Source organism: Aythya fuligula, chromosome 21, assembly GCF_009819795.1.
Source record: "Aythya fuligula isolate bAytFul2 chromosome 21, bAytFul2.pri, whole genome shotgun sequence".
Taxonomy (NCBI): domain Eukaryota; kingdom Metazoa; phylum Chordata; class Aves; order Anseriformes; family Anatidae; genus Aythya; species Aythya fuligula.
Genome location: NC_045579.1, coordinates 5,388,619 through 5,408,566, shown reverse-complemented (window position 1 = coordinate 5,408,566; position 19,948 = coordinate 5,388,619). Strand labels below are relative to the sequence as shown.

At 61.0% G+C, this 19,948-nt stretch overlaps 1 protein-coding gene across 5 annotated transcripts in view; it reads left to right on the top strand.

The window, feature by feature from the left end:
* Nucleotides 1-19,948, top strand: part of AGRN (agrin) — a 72,090-nt gene that overhangs the window by 15,697 nt on the left and 36,445 nt on the right. For all 5 annotated transcript variants that reach the window (XM_032201504.1, XM_032201502.1, XM_032201503.1 and 2 more), the window contains exon 3: nucleotides 13,844-13,864. In XM_032201504.1, the coding sequence (XP_032057395.1) occupies nucleotides 13,844-13,864 (21 nt within the window). The remainder of the gene's footprint in view (nucleotides 1-13,843; nucleotides 13,865-19,948) is intronic.

The window sequence follows — 19,948 nt, the reverse complement described above, 5'->3', positions numbered from 1 at the left end:
GGGTGCTGAGCCAGGCTCCCGTCCCGGAGCTGCAGAGCTCCCCGTGCCACCGGGTTGCCCTGGTGTGCCCCGTGAGCCTGCTGTGTGCTGAGGCGCTGGCTTTGCGCAGGGCGGGCACGTGGCTCCCCCAGCACAAGGCTGGGCAGGTCGCCGGGCTGCAGAAACATGCCTAATAACTGCTTTTTTTCTCTTTTTTTTCCCCCTCTTTCTTTTTGGGAGCCGCTGGTGGAGCGGAGGGGGCAGCGAGACCCTTCCCCTAAAGCACCCGGGGGAGGTGAGGAGGTGGAGAGGGGCTTTGTAGGCACAGGGGGTGATGGGGAAGGCCATCCATGGTGGTTCCCGTTCTCTCCTCCCTGCAGCTTTCCCTCCTGCACTGTGCCATCCCCGCGGGCACCTGCTTTCTCCCCGGAATTTACCCCAAAACGTGGGCTCGACCTCAAGCAACCGGCGGGTTGCAGCGCTCCTTTTTGGCCAAGACAGCAGCCACCAGCGCCTGGGCAGCCAAAGCCCGAGGTGCCAGGTGAACCTCCGCCTGGAGATTTGCCCTCTGCCCTTTATCTCCTGCAGGAAAGAGGAGAAACCCTGCTGGGGACAGGGCCTCCTGCTGGCCTGGGAGCAGGGGAAAGGCAGCAGGGGAGGAGAAAGCTGCGGGAGGCCAAGTGGCACAGCTTGCCTCACCTCCGGAAAAAACTCTCTTATCTACACAGCCAGGGCTATCTGGGTGAGTTTCCCTGGGCGGGGGCAGCGGGTAGTGCTCCATCCTCCATCCTCGTGGGTTGTGCTCCATCCTCGGAGCGCATTTCCCTGCCCTGCTCCGTGCCGAGTCCCCTGTGAGCGCGCATCCCAGCTCCTGGTGCCCAAAGCGGGGTGTTAATCGCTGGCAGGCCCCCACCTGGGGGCAAGAGGAGAGGCTGGGTGAAGCTCTTTCCCCCCCCTTTGCACTGCTAGGATTATTTTTTGGCAGAAGGGGGAAACCTTTCCACTTGTCAGTGCCACAGCAGGAGCCGCCGGACCCCTTAAACGCGCGGGGGAGGCGCAGCAGCCTCCTGCCCCGCGCTGCTCCCCGACGAGGATCTTTGCGCTCCCCTTTGCAACCTGCCGTGGCATGCACGGCCCCGGTCAGGTGGATGGCATGTGGCAGAGAGCTCTGGCAGCCTGGAATGCCAGCTATGCGCCCCCGAGACGCAGGCGCCTGCGTGCAAAGGTGCCGGCGGCTTCCCCGCAGCGCTGGCACCGCGCCGGGGAGGCTTCGGACACCGCCGGAGCTTGTCGGAGGGTGTGGAAGGGGAGGGCTCCGGAGCAAGCAGCCCTGGTAGGGCGTGGGGAAGGCTGGTGCGAGGGCTGGGGCTGGTGGTTAGGGCGGGAGGCTGCTGGAGAGCAGCTGGCATCCCTGCCTGGCTTCTTGTGGGGACTTGTGTAGGGAGCCTGGGCCGGGTGAAGCCTCTCCAGGAGGCTGCGGCGGTGCTGGGGTTGCAGAGGGTTTGCCAGCGAGGGGAAAGCAGCGATGCCTGAGTGGGATTGGGATGCAATGGGATGCTCGGTGCTGGGGAGAGTGGGGTTCTGCCATCCCGATGCCCCTGGCTTGGTAGCTTGTGCCTGGAGAGCCCAAGCGTGGTGTCCCGTGCGCGCACGCTCCCCGCAGCGTCCCCGTTCCCTCGCCCTGCAGCTCGTTATGAATATAAAAAGGTTTTAATCTCTTTATGGGGAGAACTCTGGGTTATTTTCTGATGGCACCAGGCACAGCACTGCGCTGTTCTCTGCAGGAAGCTGGGGATGAAACTCCCAATCTTTATATATATAAAAAAAAAAAAAAAAAATGGGGCGATTTTTCCATTTGAGGCAATGTGCCCGCTCCAGAGCAGCAGGTTCCTGGCTCCTGGGGGGTACCAGGGCTGTGGTGGGCAGGAGGAAGCGAATTCCTGCGACGTGATCACAGGCAGAGCAGTTATTCTCAGAGGGCTGGGCCAATCCCATGATATTATCGGGGCTCCTGCAGCCCTATTGCCAGGGTTTGTCAGCATCCCGCAGGGATGGAGGCGCATATTTAGCTCTCGAGCAAGCCCCGTTCTGCGTGGTGGAAGTAGGATGGCTGGAGGAAGGGTTTTGGAGGATGCCCTGGAGGCACTTCCTATGGAAAGCAGGTCTCTGCATCGCTCGGCCAGCTCTACTCCCAGCCCTGGCTCACCCCTCGGACCAAGCCCTTGAGGTTTGGCAGCCCAGGAGCTGAGGAGGCCGGGGCACGAGCCCTGCTGCTTCTGGCAAAAAGAGGCTTTTGTCCTTCTGTAACGCTGGTGGGAACCGTGGCCAAATCCCCTGGCCACCTCGTGTGGCCAGCCAAAAAGCCAGGGGACAGCAGGAGCACCTTGGAGAGGTTCGGGTGTCCGTGGTGCTGGCGGCGATGCGCCGCGCCACCCGCTCCCTCCCGCGTCTTGCTAAGCTGCCGTGCTCGCCTGGCACCGATTCTACCTTCCAGATCCCACATGAGCGATGGACAGGGACTGGTTTTCGGACCCAATTTTTCCAGCTGCTCACTGGTTCCCGATGCCTGTTGACCGTGCGAGCGAGCAGCTGGCTGATATCCAGCCGTGGACACCTGGAAAGGGCCCCGGCTGCCTGGGCAGGCTGAGATAAAGCTGTGGGGAAGCTGCCTTGCCCAGAAGCTGGGCGTGCTGGTAGGGAACAGCTTTATCAGGATGCTCTACTGCAGGTTTTGGGCAGCCTGTACCACCCAGCCTGCGCAGGGCAGCGTGTGCTGGGCGTGGAGAGCATCTGCCACGGGTTATTCCAGCGAGCACGTGCAGCTTGTTCCAGGGAAATGAAATTTCCCCGCTGGATCTGCCGGATGCGTCCCGTTGTGCAGCGTGTTTGTTGTCTTTTCCTTTATCTCCTGGAGCCCTCCTGTGTTTGGGAGCCGCTGGGTGGAAGATCAAAGGCTGGGTGTTCCCACCCCCCTTACCCGGGGAAGTACGCGGAGAGCCAGCGCCCGCTGTCTGCGTGCTGCAGGAGGACCCCCGCGTGCCAAATCCCTCCCCCCGTGCCTCCTGAGATGCCTCCTGGCAAAAACCCTCGAGGGTTTTTGATGGTCCTGGGTTGTTCCCAGCAGCTTCCCCATCTCTGGAGAGAAACCAGGGCTCGGTTTTGGTGGAGCTGCTCGGAGCCAGGGGCAGGTGGAAGCTGCGCTCCTGCTCCAAACGGCATCCTCCTGCCCGTCCCTACTCGCTGGCCACCCTGGGAGCTGGGAGCTGGAAAGCCTGAATATTTTCTGGCGAGGAAGGGCGCCGCGAAGGTCGGTGCTGTGAGATCCGGCTGGGAGGCCACGCCAGGCTGCCTGGGATGGACACAGCTTGCTTTCCTCAAGCGCATCCCTTCAGCCTGGAAGCCAGCCGCCAGGCTGCTCGCGCCGTGAGGTTTTGCTTTTCAGATTAACTCAATTTTTATTTTGTTTTTTCCCTTCCTCAAGCATGCTGAATTCCCGTTCCTGGGGGAAAGGAGCTGCCTTCCCCACCTCATCCCTCCCTGCTGTGTCCCAGTCTCTTTTTGCAGGGCGTTTGGCCCCTCGGCAGGCTCAGATCTCCGGTGCTTGCTCGTGCTGCTGCACCCCGCTGGGAAATACCCAAAGAGACGGGGTCAGGAAGGATGAGACCCTTCCCTTCCAGGCAGAAGCGATGCTGGGAAGGGTTAGGAACAGCTCAGATGTGCCAGCAGACGCAGCTTTTACCTGGCAAAGGAGCCTGGCTGGGATTGCTCACACCAGCGAAGGATAAAGGCTTTCCTTGGGAGGTCTGGCGAGGCTCAGGGCAGCTGCCCTGGTGCTGTGACGTGGTGCAGAGCTTGCTTTGCTCCCCCGAAAGCCTGCGTTGGTCCCGAGCTGCCTGCCCGCACCAGCTGATGTGCTTCATGCTCTTCTGGCTCCTGAGAAACCTCGCCTGCTGAGCGCAGGGCTGCTGGCTGGGACCCAGTTCCCAAGCCCAGGAACGGGGAGGGGATCTGAAGCAACCCGGGCTGGAATTGTTTTCCTAGACTGATAATTTCTCCCAGACAGCCCCAGGAGGCTCCTGGCCAGCTGGACTTGCACTTTCTTTGCCCGAGGGAGTCTCTCCTGAACTCCACCAGGGCCTGGTGGAAGGGCAGCCGGGCTCCCCGCGGGGCTGCGGGCGATGCTTTTGGTGCCATCCCCTGGTTCTGTGGGTGCTGGGGCAGGGCTGGAGGCAGAATCTGCCTGTGCCGAGGTGATGGATGGCGTTAGGAACCCTAAAAGGTGTCAGCATCACCCATCCCAGCACCGTCCCCTCGCCAGGGCTGGGCACCACCTCTGGCCGTTTGCACCTTGCTGCTCGCGCGCCTCGCGCGTTTTGCTCTCGGTTCATTAGCAAAGCCTCGTTAGGAGTGTGACGAACTCTCCCCCCCTGACCCGGATGTTTGACGTCCCGGCAGAAGCGTGGGAACCCTTGGAAAAATCCCCAGAAATCCTCAGCCTTGTGCTGGCGGATGAAGGGAAGCAGCAGCGTGGGCTGGAGCCTCCACCCTGTGACCCCGAGCAGCGAGCGCAGCCCCTGGGGACCCTGCGTCCACCCGAAAAGGAGCAGATACAGCAGCTCCTGCTTCCCCAGCAGGGTCTGGTGCCTCTTCACACATATCCCAGGCGCCTTTTGCCCTGCTTTCCCCGGGGGCTTTTCCCTCCAGCAGCCGTGGTGGCCGGGGCCCTGCCCTGTGATGCCCTCGCTGCCACGCTCCTCCCCGGGGCCAACCCGGCCCCGATATTTCTACGGGACCGGGGTTGAAAGGAGCTGGCACTCGCTCGAAGCCTGCCCGAGATGAAAGGCTTTCTCTTGGCAGGAAATCTCGCCTGGCTTAACATTTTAACACGCTGCATTTCGGCTGGGGAGCGGGGCTGGAGGCTGGCTGCCGTGCCACCGAGCGCTTCGAGGGCTCGTGGGCGTCGCGCTGGATGCCGCTCGCGTTCGGGGTGGGAATCGATTTGCTCCGCGTCGTGGGGTTTGGGTCGGAGGGACAGGCTTAGGATTCGACTCCTGAGTGCCCTGCGGGGGTTTGGGGTTGGCTTCGGGCCGGTGCCAGCTCTGCAGCCCCAGCTAACGGCAGCCCTGCTCAGACAGATGGTGGGACCGCGCTCCGGGGGTGTCCAAACCCAGGAATAATTGTTTGCAGGCAGAACGCTGCCTACGTGGGAATCCACACTTGAAACCCGCTGGAAGTTCGCTCAGGCGGAGCGTGGGACAGCGGGCAGCAACGCAGGGATGTGCACGGGGGGCTGCCTCCCCCAGCAAGGGGCCGGCGGGGCGGCTGAAAACGAGAAGAGGCTGGAGAAGGGGGAGAAACGAGGGAATTACCTGGTGCTGAGCAAGCCGTGGAGTCCTGCCAGCCCGCTGGGCAGCATCCTCCAGCTCCCAAAAGCTGCTACAGGGAGGCAGGAGCCCCAGTTTGTGATGCTTTGGGGCGCCAGCTCGCTGCTCCTGGTGCGCCCTGTGCAGACCCCGGCTCCGGAGCCCCTCGGGGACGCGGCGGTGGCTGCGTGCCCTGCCCTGGCGGGGCGGCACGGGGGCACATTCCTCTGCCCTGACTTCAAAGCTTGTTGCTGCGTATACAGAGCCAGCCGCCTTGGCAACCCTGGCGGGCTGGAGCAGTGGCAGCAGCTGCCTTGCTCCCCGGCTCTGCCGGGCTCTCGCTGCCCTTTGGGCCGGGAGAAGTGCCCGTGTCCTCCACGGAGAGGAGCCAGGGTACGTGCTGGGGGCACGGGCTCCTCTTTCTGCTCGCCTGCTGCTCCCAAACCCCTTCATTTCTGCTTGTGCCTCAAATCTGTGCCGTGCCCTGCTCTGAAATTTGGTGCCCGGCCGTCCCCGTGGTGAGACATCTCAGAGCATCCTCAGAGCAGCCCCTCTGGTTCCTCACTGTGGTTTCTGCCCTGGTTTAAGCCAAGCAGTCTCTGGGGAGCACTAGAGGGAGGGCTGGGACACCCTGAGCGCTGCTGGAGCTTTTGGGGCTTTTCCAGCCCTGGCTGCTCGCCCAGCTCTGTCCGAGCCATCCAGGTGACTTCAGCTGCACGGCCCCGTCCCCACGCTGGGCACATTGCTGCAGCCCAATTAGGAGATTAAAGCATGCCATTAGGAAATGAGGCTGCTGCGGCATGGGCCGGGGCTGATTTCTGGCTTCCAGCTCCTCCAGCTGGTTGTGGGGCTGATCCACCCTCGGATCCCCCGAGCTTTGTGCACCCGATCCCCGTTGCCATAATTGCGCTTCCCCCTCGGCGAATTTTGGGGCACATCGGCAGGGCAGGGGAGGCTGCCTGTCTGCTCGCTGGTTCCTCCTGCCTGCCAAGTCCCCGTGTCAGGCCCTGCCTGCTGAGCTGCAGGGTGCCTGGCTCCAGCACAGAGCTCCGGGGCTTGTGGAAATGTGGTGAGAGAGGAGCCAACAGTTCGGAGAAATTGGAGGAGGAGGAGGATGGTGAGCACCTCCTCGCCCTGTGTGCCCTCTTGGCGCTGTGTCCTGTGCCCTTGGCGATGCTGCTCCATCCTGGAGAGCCCCAGATAAATTTAATTTGGATGTTTTTTGGGCAGATGGGTCCTTTTCCCTTGAGGTGTGTGACCCTTTTCCACGCTGCAGGGCCACCACGCCTCCTCCTGCCACCACATCCGTTATTTCCATGGGTGTTCTGGGCATCCCTTTCCTGCTCTGCTTGGGCATCTCCCCTCGGCGGGGAAAGGCAGGCACTCAGACCCTTGCCAGCAGCCTGGCAAGGAGCAGGATTAGCCCAGCAATAATGGATTTGGCTGCTGGGAGCTTTGGGGGTGAGGAGGGAGCCAGAACCAACCCTCATCCCCAGGGAGGAGCGCAGCAGCCCTTGTGGTGATCCTACGGGGCGCATTGCCGCGGTCTCACCAACTGCTTTTGCTCTTTTTTCTCTTGCATGTGCTGTCCTCTCCCCCTGCGGCTTCTGGATTATTCATTACTAGGTAAGAGCAGCGTTTCTCTCCCTTCTTGAGCCGCGGGGTTGGGCAGAGGGGGGAGCCGGGACACACAAGGATGCTTTGTGTGACGGGAACGTGCGCTCCCAGCACGGGCGCGTGGGAGGTTTGTTCCTCGGAGCAGCCTGTTCTGGGCAGCAGCTAGCCCAGCGGTGGGCGTTTTGCCCCAGGGGTTTTCCCGGCGTGGAAAGCTCTCCTGTGCAGGTGGCGGGCTGAGCAGCACGGGGAGGGTTTGTCCCCTGCCCCTAAAAAAAAAAAAATACAAAAACCCTTTATCCATTTTTTTCTTGTCGTTGGAGGAGCGTGAATGGGAAATTTGGGGTTTGTGGAGGTTTTGGGGGGGAGGTTGTCCATCAGTTCCAGTTACACCAGTTGGTGGCGATGCTTTCCATCCCTGTAGGGTGACAGGGCTGGCTCCTCCTGGTGCTCCCACGTTCCCACTGCATGGCTGGGACCCACACCCGTGTGGATGCGCTGAACCTTTCCTCTCCCTTCACCTTAATAGGAGATACAAAACTGGCATTTTTATTTTTTATAGCTGTGTATATATCATGGCCTTCCCAAAAATGCTGCAGGACCCCAGAAGAAGGCCCCAGCTGGTCTTCGTGGCCCTCCCACGGGCAGAAATGATGCAGAGCCCCCTGGGCTTGGCAGAGGAGAGGAGCTGCTGGGGGCACTGGGGCCGTGAGCTGGGAGCGGGGATGGGTGCCAAGGGGAGGAAGGGGGTGGCTCAGGGCTGGAGGAAAGCACGAGGTTAATGGCCAGTTCCCTCCCAGAAGCCAAATCCACATGGGTTTGGAAAAAAAAATCAATAGGATTTACAGAAGCTGCTGAAAATCCTCAGGGTCAGGCGGTCAAGTGGGGGGAAACTGGGAGAGCGCCGGCGGTCGTAACCCCAAACTGGGAGCAGCGCCGGCAGAAAGCAGCAAAAAAAAAAATCCAGCAGAAGAAAAACCCTACAGGTGGAATATCCTCGGCATAAAGCCTCTTTATTTTTATTTTATCTCGTCTCTGCTGCTCTCCCCAGCTGTGGTTTAGGCTGTCTGATGGCCTACCCAAGGGCCACCCCTGCTGCTGCGCAAGGCGTTCTCAGGAGGGGCCTTTTTGAAGAGCAAACGGCACTCTTGCCACTTAAAAAATACATTTTTCTGCAAGTGCTGCTCCTCGTCTCGGGCTCTGGGGTTGCTTTCTCCGTGCCTAACTCGACGTGACAGTCCCTGCTACGAAGGAGCTGGGCTGGGGTTAATGGTTCGAGCTGGTTTCGCTCTGCTCCTGTGGGGTGCTGGGCTGGGAGCGGAAAAATTGAGCCCAAAGCAGCCGGAGGAGAGAGGGTTAATGCAGGATTTGTGCCCGAATCGGGAGGGAGCAGCGAAGGATGTTATTTGGGGGTCTCTATTAAACGATTAGGAGTGAGTTTTCTTCAGCCAGGGAGAACAGAGTTAACTGCTGTGAATGGAGGCAGCTGCCTCTGCTGTCTGCCCTACGCGGGGCTCTGGCAATGACAATTCTCCGAAGGGAAAGGGAATGAATTTTAATGAAATCTTGAAAGACTTTAAATTTTCATGTTAACTTCAATTATTCAGGACAGCCGAAAAGCAACTTTAAAGCTTCAGGAAGAGAAAAAAAAAGAAAAAAAAGGCAGGTGGGGGGGTTGGAAATAAGAGGCCAGTTTGATATATATTTTTTCAGATTAATTGATTTGCGTTTTGTTCCACCGCAGTGAGCCGCGGATGTTTTAAAGCCGCTGGTGTCACTTATTGCACCTGACAGCAGTGCAGGGGAGGAGGAGGATGAATTCTGTACTGCCTAGGGCTTGGTGGAGCCATAAACCCCCCCCGTGGGGCACGGTGCTGGGCTGCCGGGGCCGTGGTGGGCATCGTACCCACTGGGGAGCTTGCAGGGTGGAGGGCTGGTGGCTGTGATGCTCTGTGCCATGGAGGGGGGCTTTTTCCACCCTATCCAGCCAAAATCCCTCTGCACGGATGGCCCCATGCAGCCATACAGATCCCAAAAGGGGATCCCTGGCTCCCCGTCCCCAAAGGGGTTCCTGGTTCTCCATCCCCAAAGGGGATCCCTGACTCCCCGTCCCCAAAGGGCTCCCCGGTTCTCCATCCCCAAAGGGGGTCCCCAGCTCCCCGTCCCCAAAGGGGTCCTGCTGGTGCACCTCACGCTCTGGTGGGCGCACTGCTTTGGGTTCCCCGGTGCCCAGAGCATCCTCGGCGCCCCATGCGCTGCTCTCGTGGCGCAGGGGATGCCGAGCAGCTGTGCCCGCGGTGCCGCCGGCGCTTTGAACAAGCGGCTTTTTTTCTTTTCCATCCCCGTCCTCACGCCTTTCTCCCTCGCTCCTCTCGCACGGCCCAGGGCGTCTGTCTGCGTTCCTGTTTCCGATCCCCAGCAGGCTGCTGCCTTGCCTCCCTCCGAGGGTGCCCCACTGGTGCGCAGGGGCTGCGCAGCACAAACGGGGCTTTTATTCCCCGCTGCTGAGAGCTGCCAGGCCTGGCTCCCTTCCCAGAAAGCAGCCCTGCTTCAGAACATAAGCAGCTATTGTCTTAGGCGATGCGAGCTCTGCTGGAGCCGGGAGGGGAGAGGGGCTAGGGCAGGCTGAGGGGGCTGCAGAAAGGAGCCCGAGGACGAAGGGAGATTTACAGCCTCCTCGCCGCGCTCGCCTCACCCGAAATCCGGGGTGCCCGCTGCTCCTTTGGTACTCGAACGCCCGAGGGATGTTTGCTTCTCTTTTTCTCTCCAGCAAAGAGCAGGTCCTTTGTCTTGCACGGGCTGGAAAAGGAGGAAGAGGAGTCCTGCAGCGAGGTGTTCCCACTGAGCCTCCCCTGCTTGGGATTGTAGGGTCAGGGTGCTGGGACGGGGCGGGTGCCCCCCATCCGTTCCCCAAACGCCTCGCTGCTGGTTTGTCGGATGCATGGCATCCTCTGCGCAGCTTCGCGTCCTCGTGGCTTGTTCTCGATGGGATGCAGCTGGCGGGGTGGTTTTGTTGTGGGGTTACAGAGGGAAGGGGCTGGGAGCGGGGTGCCTCACCCCTTGGGTCTCCTACCCCACTGCGGGGAGCAGAAGCAGCTCTGCGCTCCGGTGCAAGGTCCCGATGGAGCTTCATTACCTCCTTTGCCTTTGTTTTGCCGTGTGTTCGGCCCTGCCATCCAGGGAAAAATCACTCCAGGGGTAGATTTAGGCACGGGGATGGTTGGGTAAGGGATGAAGAAGGTCCTGGCCAGCTCCTCATCAGGAGGCTGCCGCGGGAACCCTCGGCTGTGCCGAGCAGGGGTTGGGATGCTCAGTTTTTTCAGCCTAATCCGCTGCAGCAGCGATCCTCTGCCGCCAGCCCAGCCTGAGTAAACTTTCCCTGGCTTCAATAAAAATATTAGTGTAATCGAGGCTCTGCCCTCGGGTTTTTTTTTTTTTTTAATTCCTTTTCCTTTCCTCCCCCCACCAGCGCGTCCCAGTGCCCGGCGCGCGGCAGCTCCTTAAAAGTGTGTTTGGTGGCGGCACGGAGGGGAAACCTCAAATCCTCGCAAAGCAATTACTGCTAATGAGACACTTCCTACACAGCTGGTTTCAATTCTGGCTCTGTTTTGGGGACTGTTCTTCCAGCTCGGCAGCGGAGGAAGGTGGGAAAATCCCCGCCGCCTCCCCTCCCCGCAGCACCCTCCTCCCAAGGTGCCACTTGGGCACCTCGTTAGTCCCCATCCGAGGGGAGACAATTAACCGAGGCAATTAACACACCCCTCCAGGGAGGCCGAATCGCAGCAGCAGCAGCAGTTATTGGCTGCTGATCGCATGCCAATTGATTGATATGTTGGGTGGTTTTTCTTTTTTTTTTTGAGAGGGAGAGCGTCGTGTGTTTAATTAGTGTGTAATTTCCAAGAGCGAGGCCAGCTGGATGCCCCAGACTTAGGGAAATTTCTGCATTAACCAAAAAAAAACACCACCAAAGATAAATTTTATTTTATTTTTTTGAGCACGAGCTTGCTTGGGTTTCATTCCTTTGTGTAGGGATTTGATGTGCAACCGATGGAAACTGTCCTTGCTGTTTGCTCCGCCGGTGGCACCTCTCCTGCCGTGTCCCTGCCCCGGGGCTGCTGCCGCCTCTCCATGGGACCTGGGCACCAGGAGCTCCTCCAGAGCTCCCACGCCGGCCTTACAGGGATGGGGAAAACCCAAGTGAAAGGGCTTCATCTCCACTTACTGACCATTCAAATCGGGTCTTTGTTCACATGCAGATTTGTGGGGATCCGGGGCCCCTCTGGCTGCTGGTTTTGGCAGCCAAGTGCCTTGTTATCTCGGCGCAGAGCGCGGCCTTGGAGCAGGATACAGAGGAACAGTAGGGAGGGTCAGGGAGAGAGGGATTTCAGGAAGTCTGTGTTGCTTTTATGCGCTGAACAGCGGGAAGGTGGCGTGGGAACCCTTGGCTGGTTTCCTTGGGAATGAGGCGGCGCGACGCGGGGCTCCCCGGCGGCCTTATCGGGGCGCAAAGCAAACATCACCGCCTGGCTTTCTTGGGATCTGCAGGTTCCTCCTGGCTGGGAGGATCCCTCCAGCCCCGCTCCCTGCCACCTGCAGGTGGTGGGACTTGGCTCTCCCCAGCGATATCCGTGCCCCCCCTCGCCATTCCCGGGCACGCAGGGCGCTTAGGGTGAAGGAAGGGGCACCCAAAAACCCCTCTGCCGTGGGCAGAGCCCCGGGGTTGAGTCCTTATTCAACTTGGGGGTCCTTCTGCAGGGTCGGCTGCGCTTCAGGTGCAGGGTTTTCCCCGAGGACATCCCCTCGGTGAGCCCCCGAGCATCTCCCCGTGCGCTCAGCTGAAGGGCAGAGCGGTCTGGCTGCACGTGGGGGTGCGGCGGTGCCGAAACCCTGTGCCAAAACAGTTTGCAGGGGATGGAGGGGAAGGGCCAGCACGTGGAGGTCCTGCGTGGGGCCAGGGCAGGAGCTGGAGGCGAGCTGCTGACCCCCAGCCTCGGTGGCTTTTGGTCCTGGGGCTCAAACGTTGTGTCTGCTCCTGGCTGGGTGCCTGGGGGGGGGGGACACCAGCACCACGCTGCCCTCACCGAGCCTTTGGGGCCCATCCACATGTTTGGGATGATGAGGAAATGGTCTGGATGGGCATCCCCGAACCGAGCTGGTATTTGGTAGCTCTGCCCGCCCTGCAGGAGCTGTGTGGGGTGGCTTGTCCTGGAGAGGTGCCTCTGCTCGGTGCCACGCTCCCCGAACGTGCCATTCCCCCTCGGTGGAGCTTTTCTGCAGGACTCGGCTGCGTGCCCCTGCTCCCAGCGCCTTTCTGGCTGGGAAAACCTTCCAGAGGCAAGCGCCTGACCTTGGCGCAGAGCCCTGCTGCCCTCCCATCCTTTTGGGGTCATTTAATATACAGTAAAATCAGCTCCCTGTCCCCTTCCCGATGCCGGCAGCTGCTTTGTGTAGCCGCAGCTCTGGAGCATCCCTCGCGCCTCCAGTCCTGGTGCTGCGAAGCTTCCCTGCTCGACAGAAGAGATTCCCCAGGACGTGCAGCACTTTTCCCTGCGGTGGCTGCATATCTTCCACACCGGGCACCCCTCTCCTTCCCCATGGCAAGGGCTGGATCCCCTAAAACGCAGCAGGCAGCCAGCTCTGCAGCATCCCCCGCCAGGCGCAGCCCGTCCCCATCCACACCAGAGCTGGCCGTGGAGCCTCGGCTCTCATTTCTGCCTTTTTTTTTTTTTTTCTTTTTTAAATAATAAATGAAAATCCCAAAATAACCGCGCCGCGCTGGGATATTTTTAAGCTTTTTTTTTTTTTTTTTTTTCCCTCTTCCTTTCTTCCCCGCATCTCCCAGCGGCTGGGAGCCGAGCGGGCTCCCCGTTGCCAGCGGAGAAGGCTGCACGTCACTTCCTTGGCACGGGGCCGTCCCCAGCCCTCAATGCTCACTTTGTTTTCCCCTCCAGCGCCTCGGCGAGCCGTCAGGGCTCCTCGCAGGGTCACGTTACCCATGTCCCACAGCCCATTGTGGGAGCTGCTGCTGCCGGCGGAGCTTTGGGGAGGGCTCTGCGCCCCTCAGGTCGGGTATCAGGCAGTTGGCAAGGCTCTGCTCCAGCCCCATCCTCGCTATTATTTGCTCTGTGCCCCAATATTTTCATTTTTTCCTCCTCTTGGGGATGCCACCTCCATCCCCTGCATCCCAGCTATGCTCCCTCTGGGGCTCTGCATCCTTATCCAGCAGGCGATGAGAGCCTGGGCTGAGCAAAGCGCCACGACCTCCAGACCTTGCCCTGCTCTGATCCTTGTGGGTCCCTTCCAGCTTGGGATATTCTCTGATTTGTTTTTTTTTTTCACTGTGTTTGGGACCTTGTTTTGTCTTGTGCTTTGGTTTCCTGGCCTTCAACGAGCAGCTGAGGCTCAGGTGTGATGCGTTTGGGCAGGAGGCATCGAGCTGCTGAAGGATGTTCTCCTTCCAGCCCCATGAGAAGCAAATGAGCCTCGGTAGGGGCAGGCATGGGGCAGCTGGCGTGGCTGTGGCTCGCTCCAGGCTGAACGTTTCCAAAGCAGGAGCCTTGTTTTGGAAAAATCTTACTCTGACAGCACGCACGGGTTGATGCTCCCTGGTTTTGGGGGCTCGCTACCTTCTGCAGGGCGTCCTCTAGCTGCCTTTGTAGCATTCCCCATGGATCAAGGGACAGAACAGAGGGGTTTTGGCCAGGGCAGAGGGTTTTCTTGTTGTTTGCATGTGGTCGGTGCTGGGGATGGGGATCCCCTTGGCAGGGGTGTGCGGGTTGGAGCTGGAGAAGGGGACCCAGGGGGGCTGGAGAGCGTCGGGCGGCTGCCTGTTGTCCTGTTCTAACCGCTGTGTTCTCTCCTTTTTCTCCTCCCCCTGCTTTCTAAAGAACATAGGAAGCTTCTCGCTGGTAAGTGGTGGTGTGTCACGCTAAAAAAAAAATAAAAATCCCATTTATTTTTTTTTTCCATCCACCATCAAACTCACCGGCTAGTGCCTCTCATGTTTCCATCCCCGCGGGATGTGCCGGAGCAATAGGAACCCTTCTGGGGAGGGTGGGCGCTCACCCTGGAGGGAGCTATTGCTTTTAGATCACAGTTTGAGGAGCTGAAGCCTTGCCCCCGAAGCCTTCCTACCCCTTCCTACCCCCTTGCCCAGCCCGATGTTGTTCCCTGGGCTCCATTGGCTTGCCGCTGACCTCGCCAAAAGCAAACGCTGCGTCCCCGGGGGGGGCTGAGAAACTGTGATCTAAGCACGGCCACCGCTCACCTAGCGCTTCTCTCATGCCCTGCTCCATCTCTTCTCACCGTCACCACCTTCCCGGGTCGGCTGGGGGAAAGGAAAGCCGATCCTTTGGCTCCTGGTGCCCCAGGAGCTGGGAGCGGAGCGCAGGGCGTGCGGCGTGGCTGCGTGCCGCGGCTTGGGTGCCTGCTCCCGGGGATCCCTGGGGCTGGGAACGCCGACCTCCTCGTGGCCTGGAGGCCGGCTGTGTTGTTTTGGGGCTGAGAGGGTGGGAGGAAGGCTCTGGGGACGTGGATGGGGCCAGCAGCCTGCTTGCTGCGTGCCCGAGCCTGCCGGGCGCACGGAGCCGCGGGGCGTTGGGGTGGGACGTGGGGTGGCAGGGACGTGAGCAGCTCAGCCTTGGTGGGGGGCACCGAGGAAGGGTTTCAAGGTGTTTCTGCTCCTTTTTCTCCCCGTTTTCTGCCCCTGGTTATGTGTGATGTGTGGGCTGTGCCGTGCAGAGCCGGAGGTGTGCGTTTGGGGGCTCGCTTGGCAACGTGCCCCTTGTTGTAAAAGGCACCGAGGGGACACAAAAAGTTTTCCTGCAAGCCGCCTGCACCCTGCGCCTCTCTGGGTGTGGAGCGGTGAGGAGAGATGCTAGCCAAGCCGACAGCATCCCCTGCTGGTTCTCAGAGCTGTGGGATGCTCGCAGCCACTGCACGCTGCTGCTCAGCCCCTATCGCTGCTCATCCCATAGCTGGGACCTGCTCCCCACAGTGGGCTGGGTGCTACTCGCTGTTTGCAACCCGGTGTAAAGCTACTCAGAGCTCTATGCGGCTGACAGCACGCGGGCTGGGTGCTGCTGGCTTTTATCCCTGCGTAACAGAGGGGAAAAAGGGTTCCTGGGGTCCCCCTCGTGTGTGCCCACCACAAACCCAAGCCCCCACACGGGATTTGTGCTGCTCAGAGGACAAGGGGCTGCTCCTTTGGGGGGTTTGGGGGCTCCCTGTGCCTTCCCGATCCACTCGGAGCTTCCTGAGGGTGTGTGTGAGCCAACACGCAGCTGGGCCTGCATCCCTCCTCCTTTAAAATCCAGCCAGTGCTGCTTTTTTTGGGGTGAAAAAACCTATCTGAAGTGTGCCCCCAGCCGTGCTGCCAAGGGATGTCCCCCGCTGCCTGGAAGCACTTGGTGGCAGCTGGCTCCTCTGCGGGGAGGTGACCAGAGTGCCAGTGCTACCGGCTAATTTTAGCCTCCTGGCTGTTCACTGGAGCTTGCTTTCTCCATTTTTTATTTTATTTTATTATTTTTTTCCTGGTTATTTTCCCGTTTGCCCCACGCAGTGTTGCATCCCGGAGGATTTCGGCTCACCCGGGTCCTTCCCAGCAGCCGGGCAGGGCTCTCCCCTGGCGGATGGAGCTGATGCTGTCCTGGGAAATCAGCAGCAGCCTCCGGCTGATGGGAATTTGGGGCAGAATGACACTTCCAGAAGCGTTTCAATGCTGTCTGCCCCCCAGCAAGTGGAGCAGGCTTCCTTTCCTTCCCCACCTCGTGCTGCTGTGGGATCACCCCCTCCATCCTGCCCCCTTGCCGCATCGATTGGGGTGCAGCGAGCGTTCCCAGCTTGGCCAGGGCTCCTTTATTCCATCCACAGCCCGAATTTAGCTGGTGAGGGCGGCAGGTGGCAGTGTGAGACTGCGAGAGGAGCTGCCTGCTGCTGGTGCCCGTGGTGCGCCGGGGACTGGGTGCAGCTCGGGGGGGGCTCCCAGGTCCATGTCCTTCATTAGGGTCAGGGCAGGTCCCTGTCCTCAATTAGGGTCAGGGGGCTGTAGCACCGAGCCCCATCTCCTCCCTCCCAGGACCATCCTGCTCTGCTCTGCACCCGCTTCGGGGCAGCACCGTGGGTGCTGGAGCCACCCTCGGGTTTCTGCGGGCACACCTCGTGTTAATTTGGTTTTTAATTGGTAAGCGAGGTCGCAGAGGCTCCATAAAACCCATTCCCTGTTGCATACTCGAGGAGAGATGGGCTCCCTGCTTTTTTTTTGGGGGGGAGCACGGGTTAATGGAGGGGTGCGCACAGATGGATGCTCGGAGCGTGGCCGGCGGGGCTGTGACCCGCTCCCCCCCTCCCCTTTCTCCCCTTGACAGGGTTTAAAAGCTCTTTATTTCCAAGCTCTGCTCAGCAGGAGCCGAGCCGGGTCCTGCCAAGTGTTAAATGAAATAATTAAAATCCCCACTTTCTCCCCCCTCCCTCTCCCGGCTCGCCGTAATGCCGGTAATTAGCCTGGAAAACTGCAGGAGGGGACGGGGAAGGGAGAGAAGCGAGCGCCTTCCGCGGGCTCCCTCCTCCTCCTCCTCCCCAGGAGGGAGAGCGAGATGGCCCTGGAGGCACTGGGTGCTGTCAGATAAATCCCAATTAGCTCCTTGCCTAATGGGATTAGCCAGAAGGGAGCCGGGTGGGGGCTCAGCCTGGCAGGAGCCGGGGGCTTCGGCACGGGCTCCCTGCTCCGGTGGGGAGGGACGGACTGACAGCTGTCAGCCCGAGCCCCAAACAGTGCCAGGTTTGGGGTTTTTTGGGCCAGGAGCTGGCTTTTGGGATGGAGAAGCGTGGAGGAGAAGGGAATAAAAGGGGTCCTGGTGGTGGTCTCTTCCCAAGGAACCGCAGGGTTGTGCCCCACCAGCTGCAAGTGAGCATCCTCTGGGTGCGCAGGGCAACCCGCGTGCCCCCAGCCCTGTGCAGCCCCAAAACTGGGCTCGGAGCAGCAGGACCCTGCCCCCTCCCCAGCCCCACCTGCAGCATTTTGGCAGCAGCTGTGACATCCTCGCCGGGAAAGCCCAGAAATGACCCCGTTAACAGCAGCAGCCTTTCCAGAGGCTGCTCGGTGACCACGCGGAGCCCTTCGGGTGCCGAATGCTTTCAGTTAGAAAGCTGGGCAGGAGGGGGGGGAAAAGGGACGAGCTCCCAGTTGATGTTGTCTCCCCTTTGTCACCCTCTCAGCTGTTTTCGTGTCTGCTCCTTGTCTTGGCTGATCTGCTATGGGTAAAAACGCAGGGGGGATGCAAACGCAGGAGATTTTGGCACCTGTGCGCACGGGAAGGATGCTGAGAGCAGCTCAAGGTGCGGCGTGCTGACCCAGGAGAAAAGAGCCAGGGCGCTCTGCCCGTTTTTTTGGGAAGGGCTCAGCCCCTTGTGTGCTGCTCCAGAAATCCCCAGGGGGGAAGGGATTTCTCTGTAATATCCAGAGCTGCTGCGTTGCATGGAGGAGCTCAGCCCCTTTGCTGAGGAGCACGGTCGCGGCGCTCCGGGTGCAACCTGGTGCTGCTGGGGGCTGTCCCGCCCTGCTTTCTTTTTTTGCTTTTACCCCATTGCTGGGCTCCAGAAACGCATCTCTTGGCCGTGCCCTCTGGTTTCCAGCCCTGTTTCTGTCCTCGGCATCCCCTTTCTGGCCGCATCCTGCCCAGGGCAGGCGGTGACCGTGCGTCCCCGTCCCAGCACCTCCTTTTTCTCGTGCTCCCTCTCCTCCACCCCACCCAGCTGGTGAGCCCAGGGTGTGCACCAGGTCCCAGCTCCTGCCGGGTCCTTACAGCCTTGGTGCTGTTCCCAAAAAACCCCCTGGGTGCTTACAGTGGAGCTGAGCCCCTGGGGGCAGCATTTTGGCCACGTGCGGTCCCCTTTATCCATCTCGGAGCATTCCAGCGCGGATAATTCCACCTCCCTGGAACACACCTCGTAAAAACCCCTGATTTATTTTTATTTTTTTATTTTTCCCAATCCCCGTTTTTTATTCTCTGCTCCTTTGGCCACTTCGCCCAAGTCCCGCCGCCGTCCTGGGGGTCGGGCAGAGAGCGGGGAGGGGGGCGCGGGGCAGAGGCGCTGCCGGGGGAGGCATAATGAGTTTTGACAGCGCAGTCCCCGCCTCTCCCAACATCTTTAGTTCACGAATGAAAAGGCGAAGGGGGTGGGGGGAAAGAGGCGGAGGAGGGGGATTTTTTTTTTTTTTATTATTTTTTAATTTTTTTTTCTCTCCCCTTCCCGTGCTCTCCCTGGGGAGCAGGGCGAGGAGGACCCCGCTCCATCTCCTGGGGGGCGAGCGGCGGGATGCTCACAGGTGGCCGCGGAGCGGTGGCGGGGGGCGAGGACCCGAGCTGAGGTCCCCCCACGTCCTCCCCACCGCCTTTGTGCTCCTGCCCAGCGAGGAACCACGGGGGCAGAACGCTGCCCGCAGCCTTTGTTCGAGCCTCCTGCTCTCAACCGCGGGCACGGGCGAGGCGAGCAGCCCCGGCGTCCTTCCTCCTCGCCCTCCTCTTCTTCCTCATCCCCCCTTTGTCGGCGGCACAGCGCCGGGGAGGGACGGCTGCTCCTCTCCGGAGGGACTTGGGCTCGCAGGAGCGGAGCGAGGCGGAGAAACTTCAGGGCGTGGGGCAGGCGGGGACGCAGACTTGGCTTTTTTTTTGGTGTTTTTTTTTTTTTTTTTTTTTTTTAATTCCCCTGGCTCTTTCATTGTCTGGCTCCGTGGATCGGGTCCCCGAGCTGTCACGGCGCACACCGGGCACAGGCGGCCGCTGCTCCCCCCGGCAGCGCTCGGTGCTCTCTTGATGCCCGGCTCGGTGAGGGACGGGGACCTCTCCGCCACGGACTGGCATGTCACAGCGGCGTGAGCAGGGGAGCTGGCTCGCCCCGGCCACCTGGGAGGTGACAGCAAGCAGCGTGCTCCTTGCCAGCGAGGTGACAGCCCCCGGAGGGGGACCAGCGAGGCGGTGGCCCCTTCCTGCTCGCCGGAGGGCTGGGAGGGTGCCGGAGAGCTGGCGAGGCGGCGGGGGAGAGCTGAGCGCCGGCTGCTCCGTGAGAAAGCAGAGCCCAGCGGGGATGGATTCGCAGTCGCCGTGAGAGGAGCTGCAGCCTGCTGGGGTCCCCCCGAAACCCTCCCCGCGGGGTCGGGGATCGCGGGCGCGCCCACCCCGAGGAGCTGCGGCTGCAGGAGGCGCCCGGATCGCGCCCGGAGGAGCGGCGGCGGCGTCCCCAGAGCAAGCCCGGAGGCTGAGCCTCCCGTTGGGAGGACACGGAGGTGGAGAGGGGGGTCCCGTGCTGGTCCCCCTCCTACTGCTCCTTTCCCAGCCCCGCTCACAGGCAGCGGTGCGCGGGGGTGCCGCGGCGTGCCCCCCCAGCTCCCTCGTGCCACCCCGTCCCCATCCCGGCAGCGCAAGTTGAGCTCTTGGCACTTCAGCTCGGCGCTGCTCAGCCCGCTGCTGCCCCTCGGCACCCGTGGATCGACGTCCCCCCGGCTGGAGGGGGGAGGATTGCTGAGCAGGGGGGCACAGGGCTCCCTCGGGAGCGCGCTCGGAGCCGGGATGGCCAACGTGGGGCCAGCCGCCTGCTGCTGAAAACGCCGCCGAGCCTCTTCGCCCTCCTGCTCCTGGAGGATGGGGACCTCTGGGGACGCCTGGGGCTTGCAGCTGGCAAAGAATCGGGGCCGGAGGGCGTCCGCGTGAGCCTGGTGGCTGCTCTGCCTTGGATGGGTCGCCGGCGGGTTGAGCTTTGGCCCGCGGCGTGACGGCCCAGCATGACGGCTTGCCAGTACCCCATGGCACCGGGGGCCTTGGAGCGGGACCGGCTGTACCAGCACAAGGTCTCCCTGGTGGTGCGGTACTTCATGATCCCCTGCAACATCTGCCTCATCCTCCTGGCCACCTCCACGCTGGGATTTGCCGTGCTGCTCTTCCTCAATAACTGTAGGTGTCCTGCACCCCGGCCGCGAGGGAGGGCAGGGCCAAGGG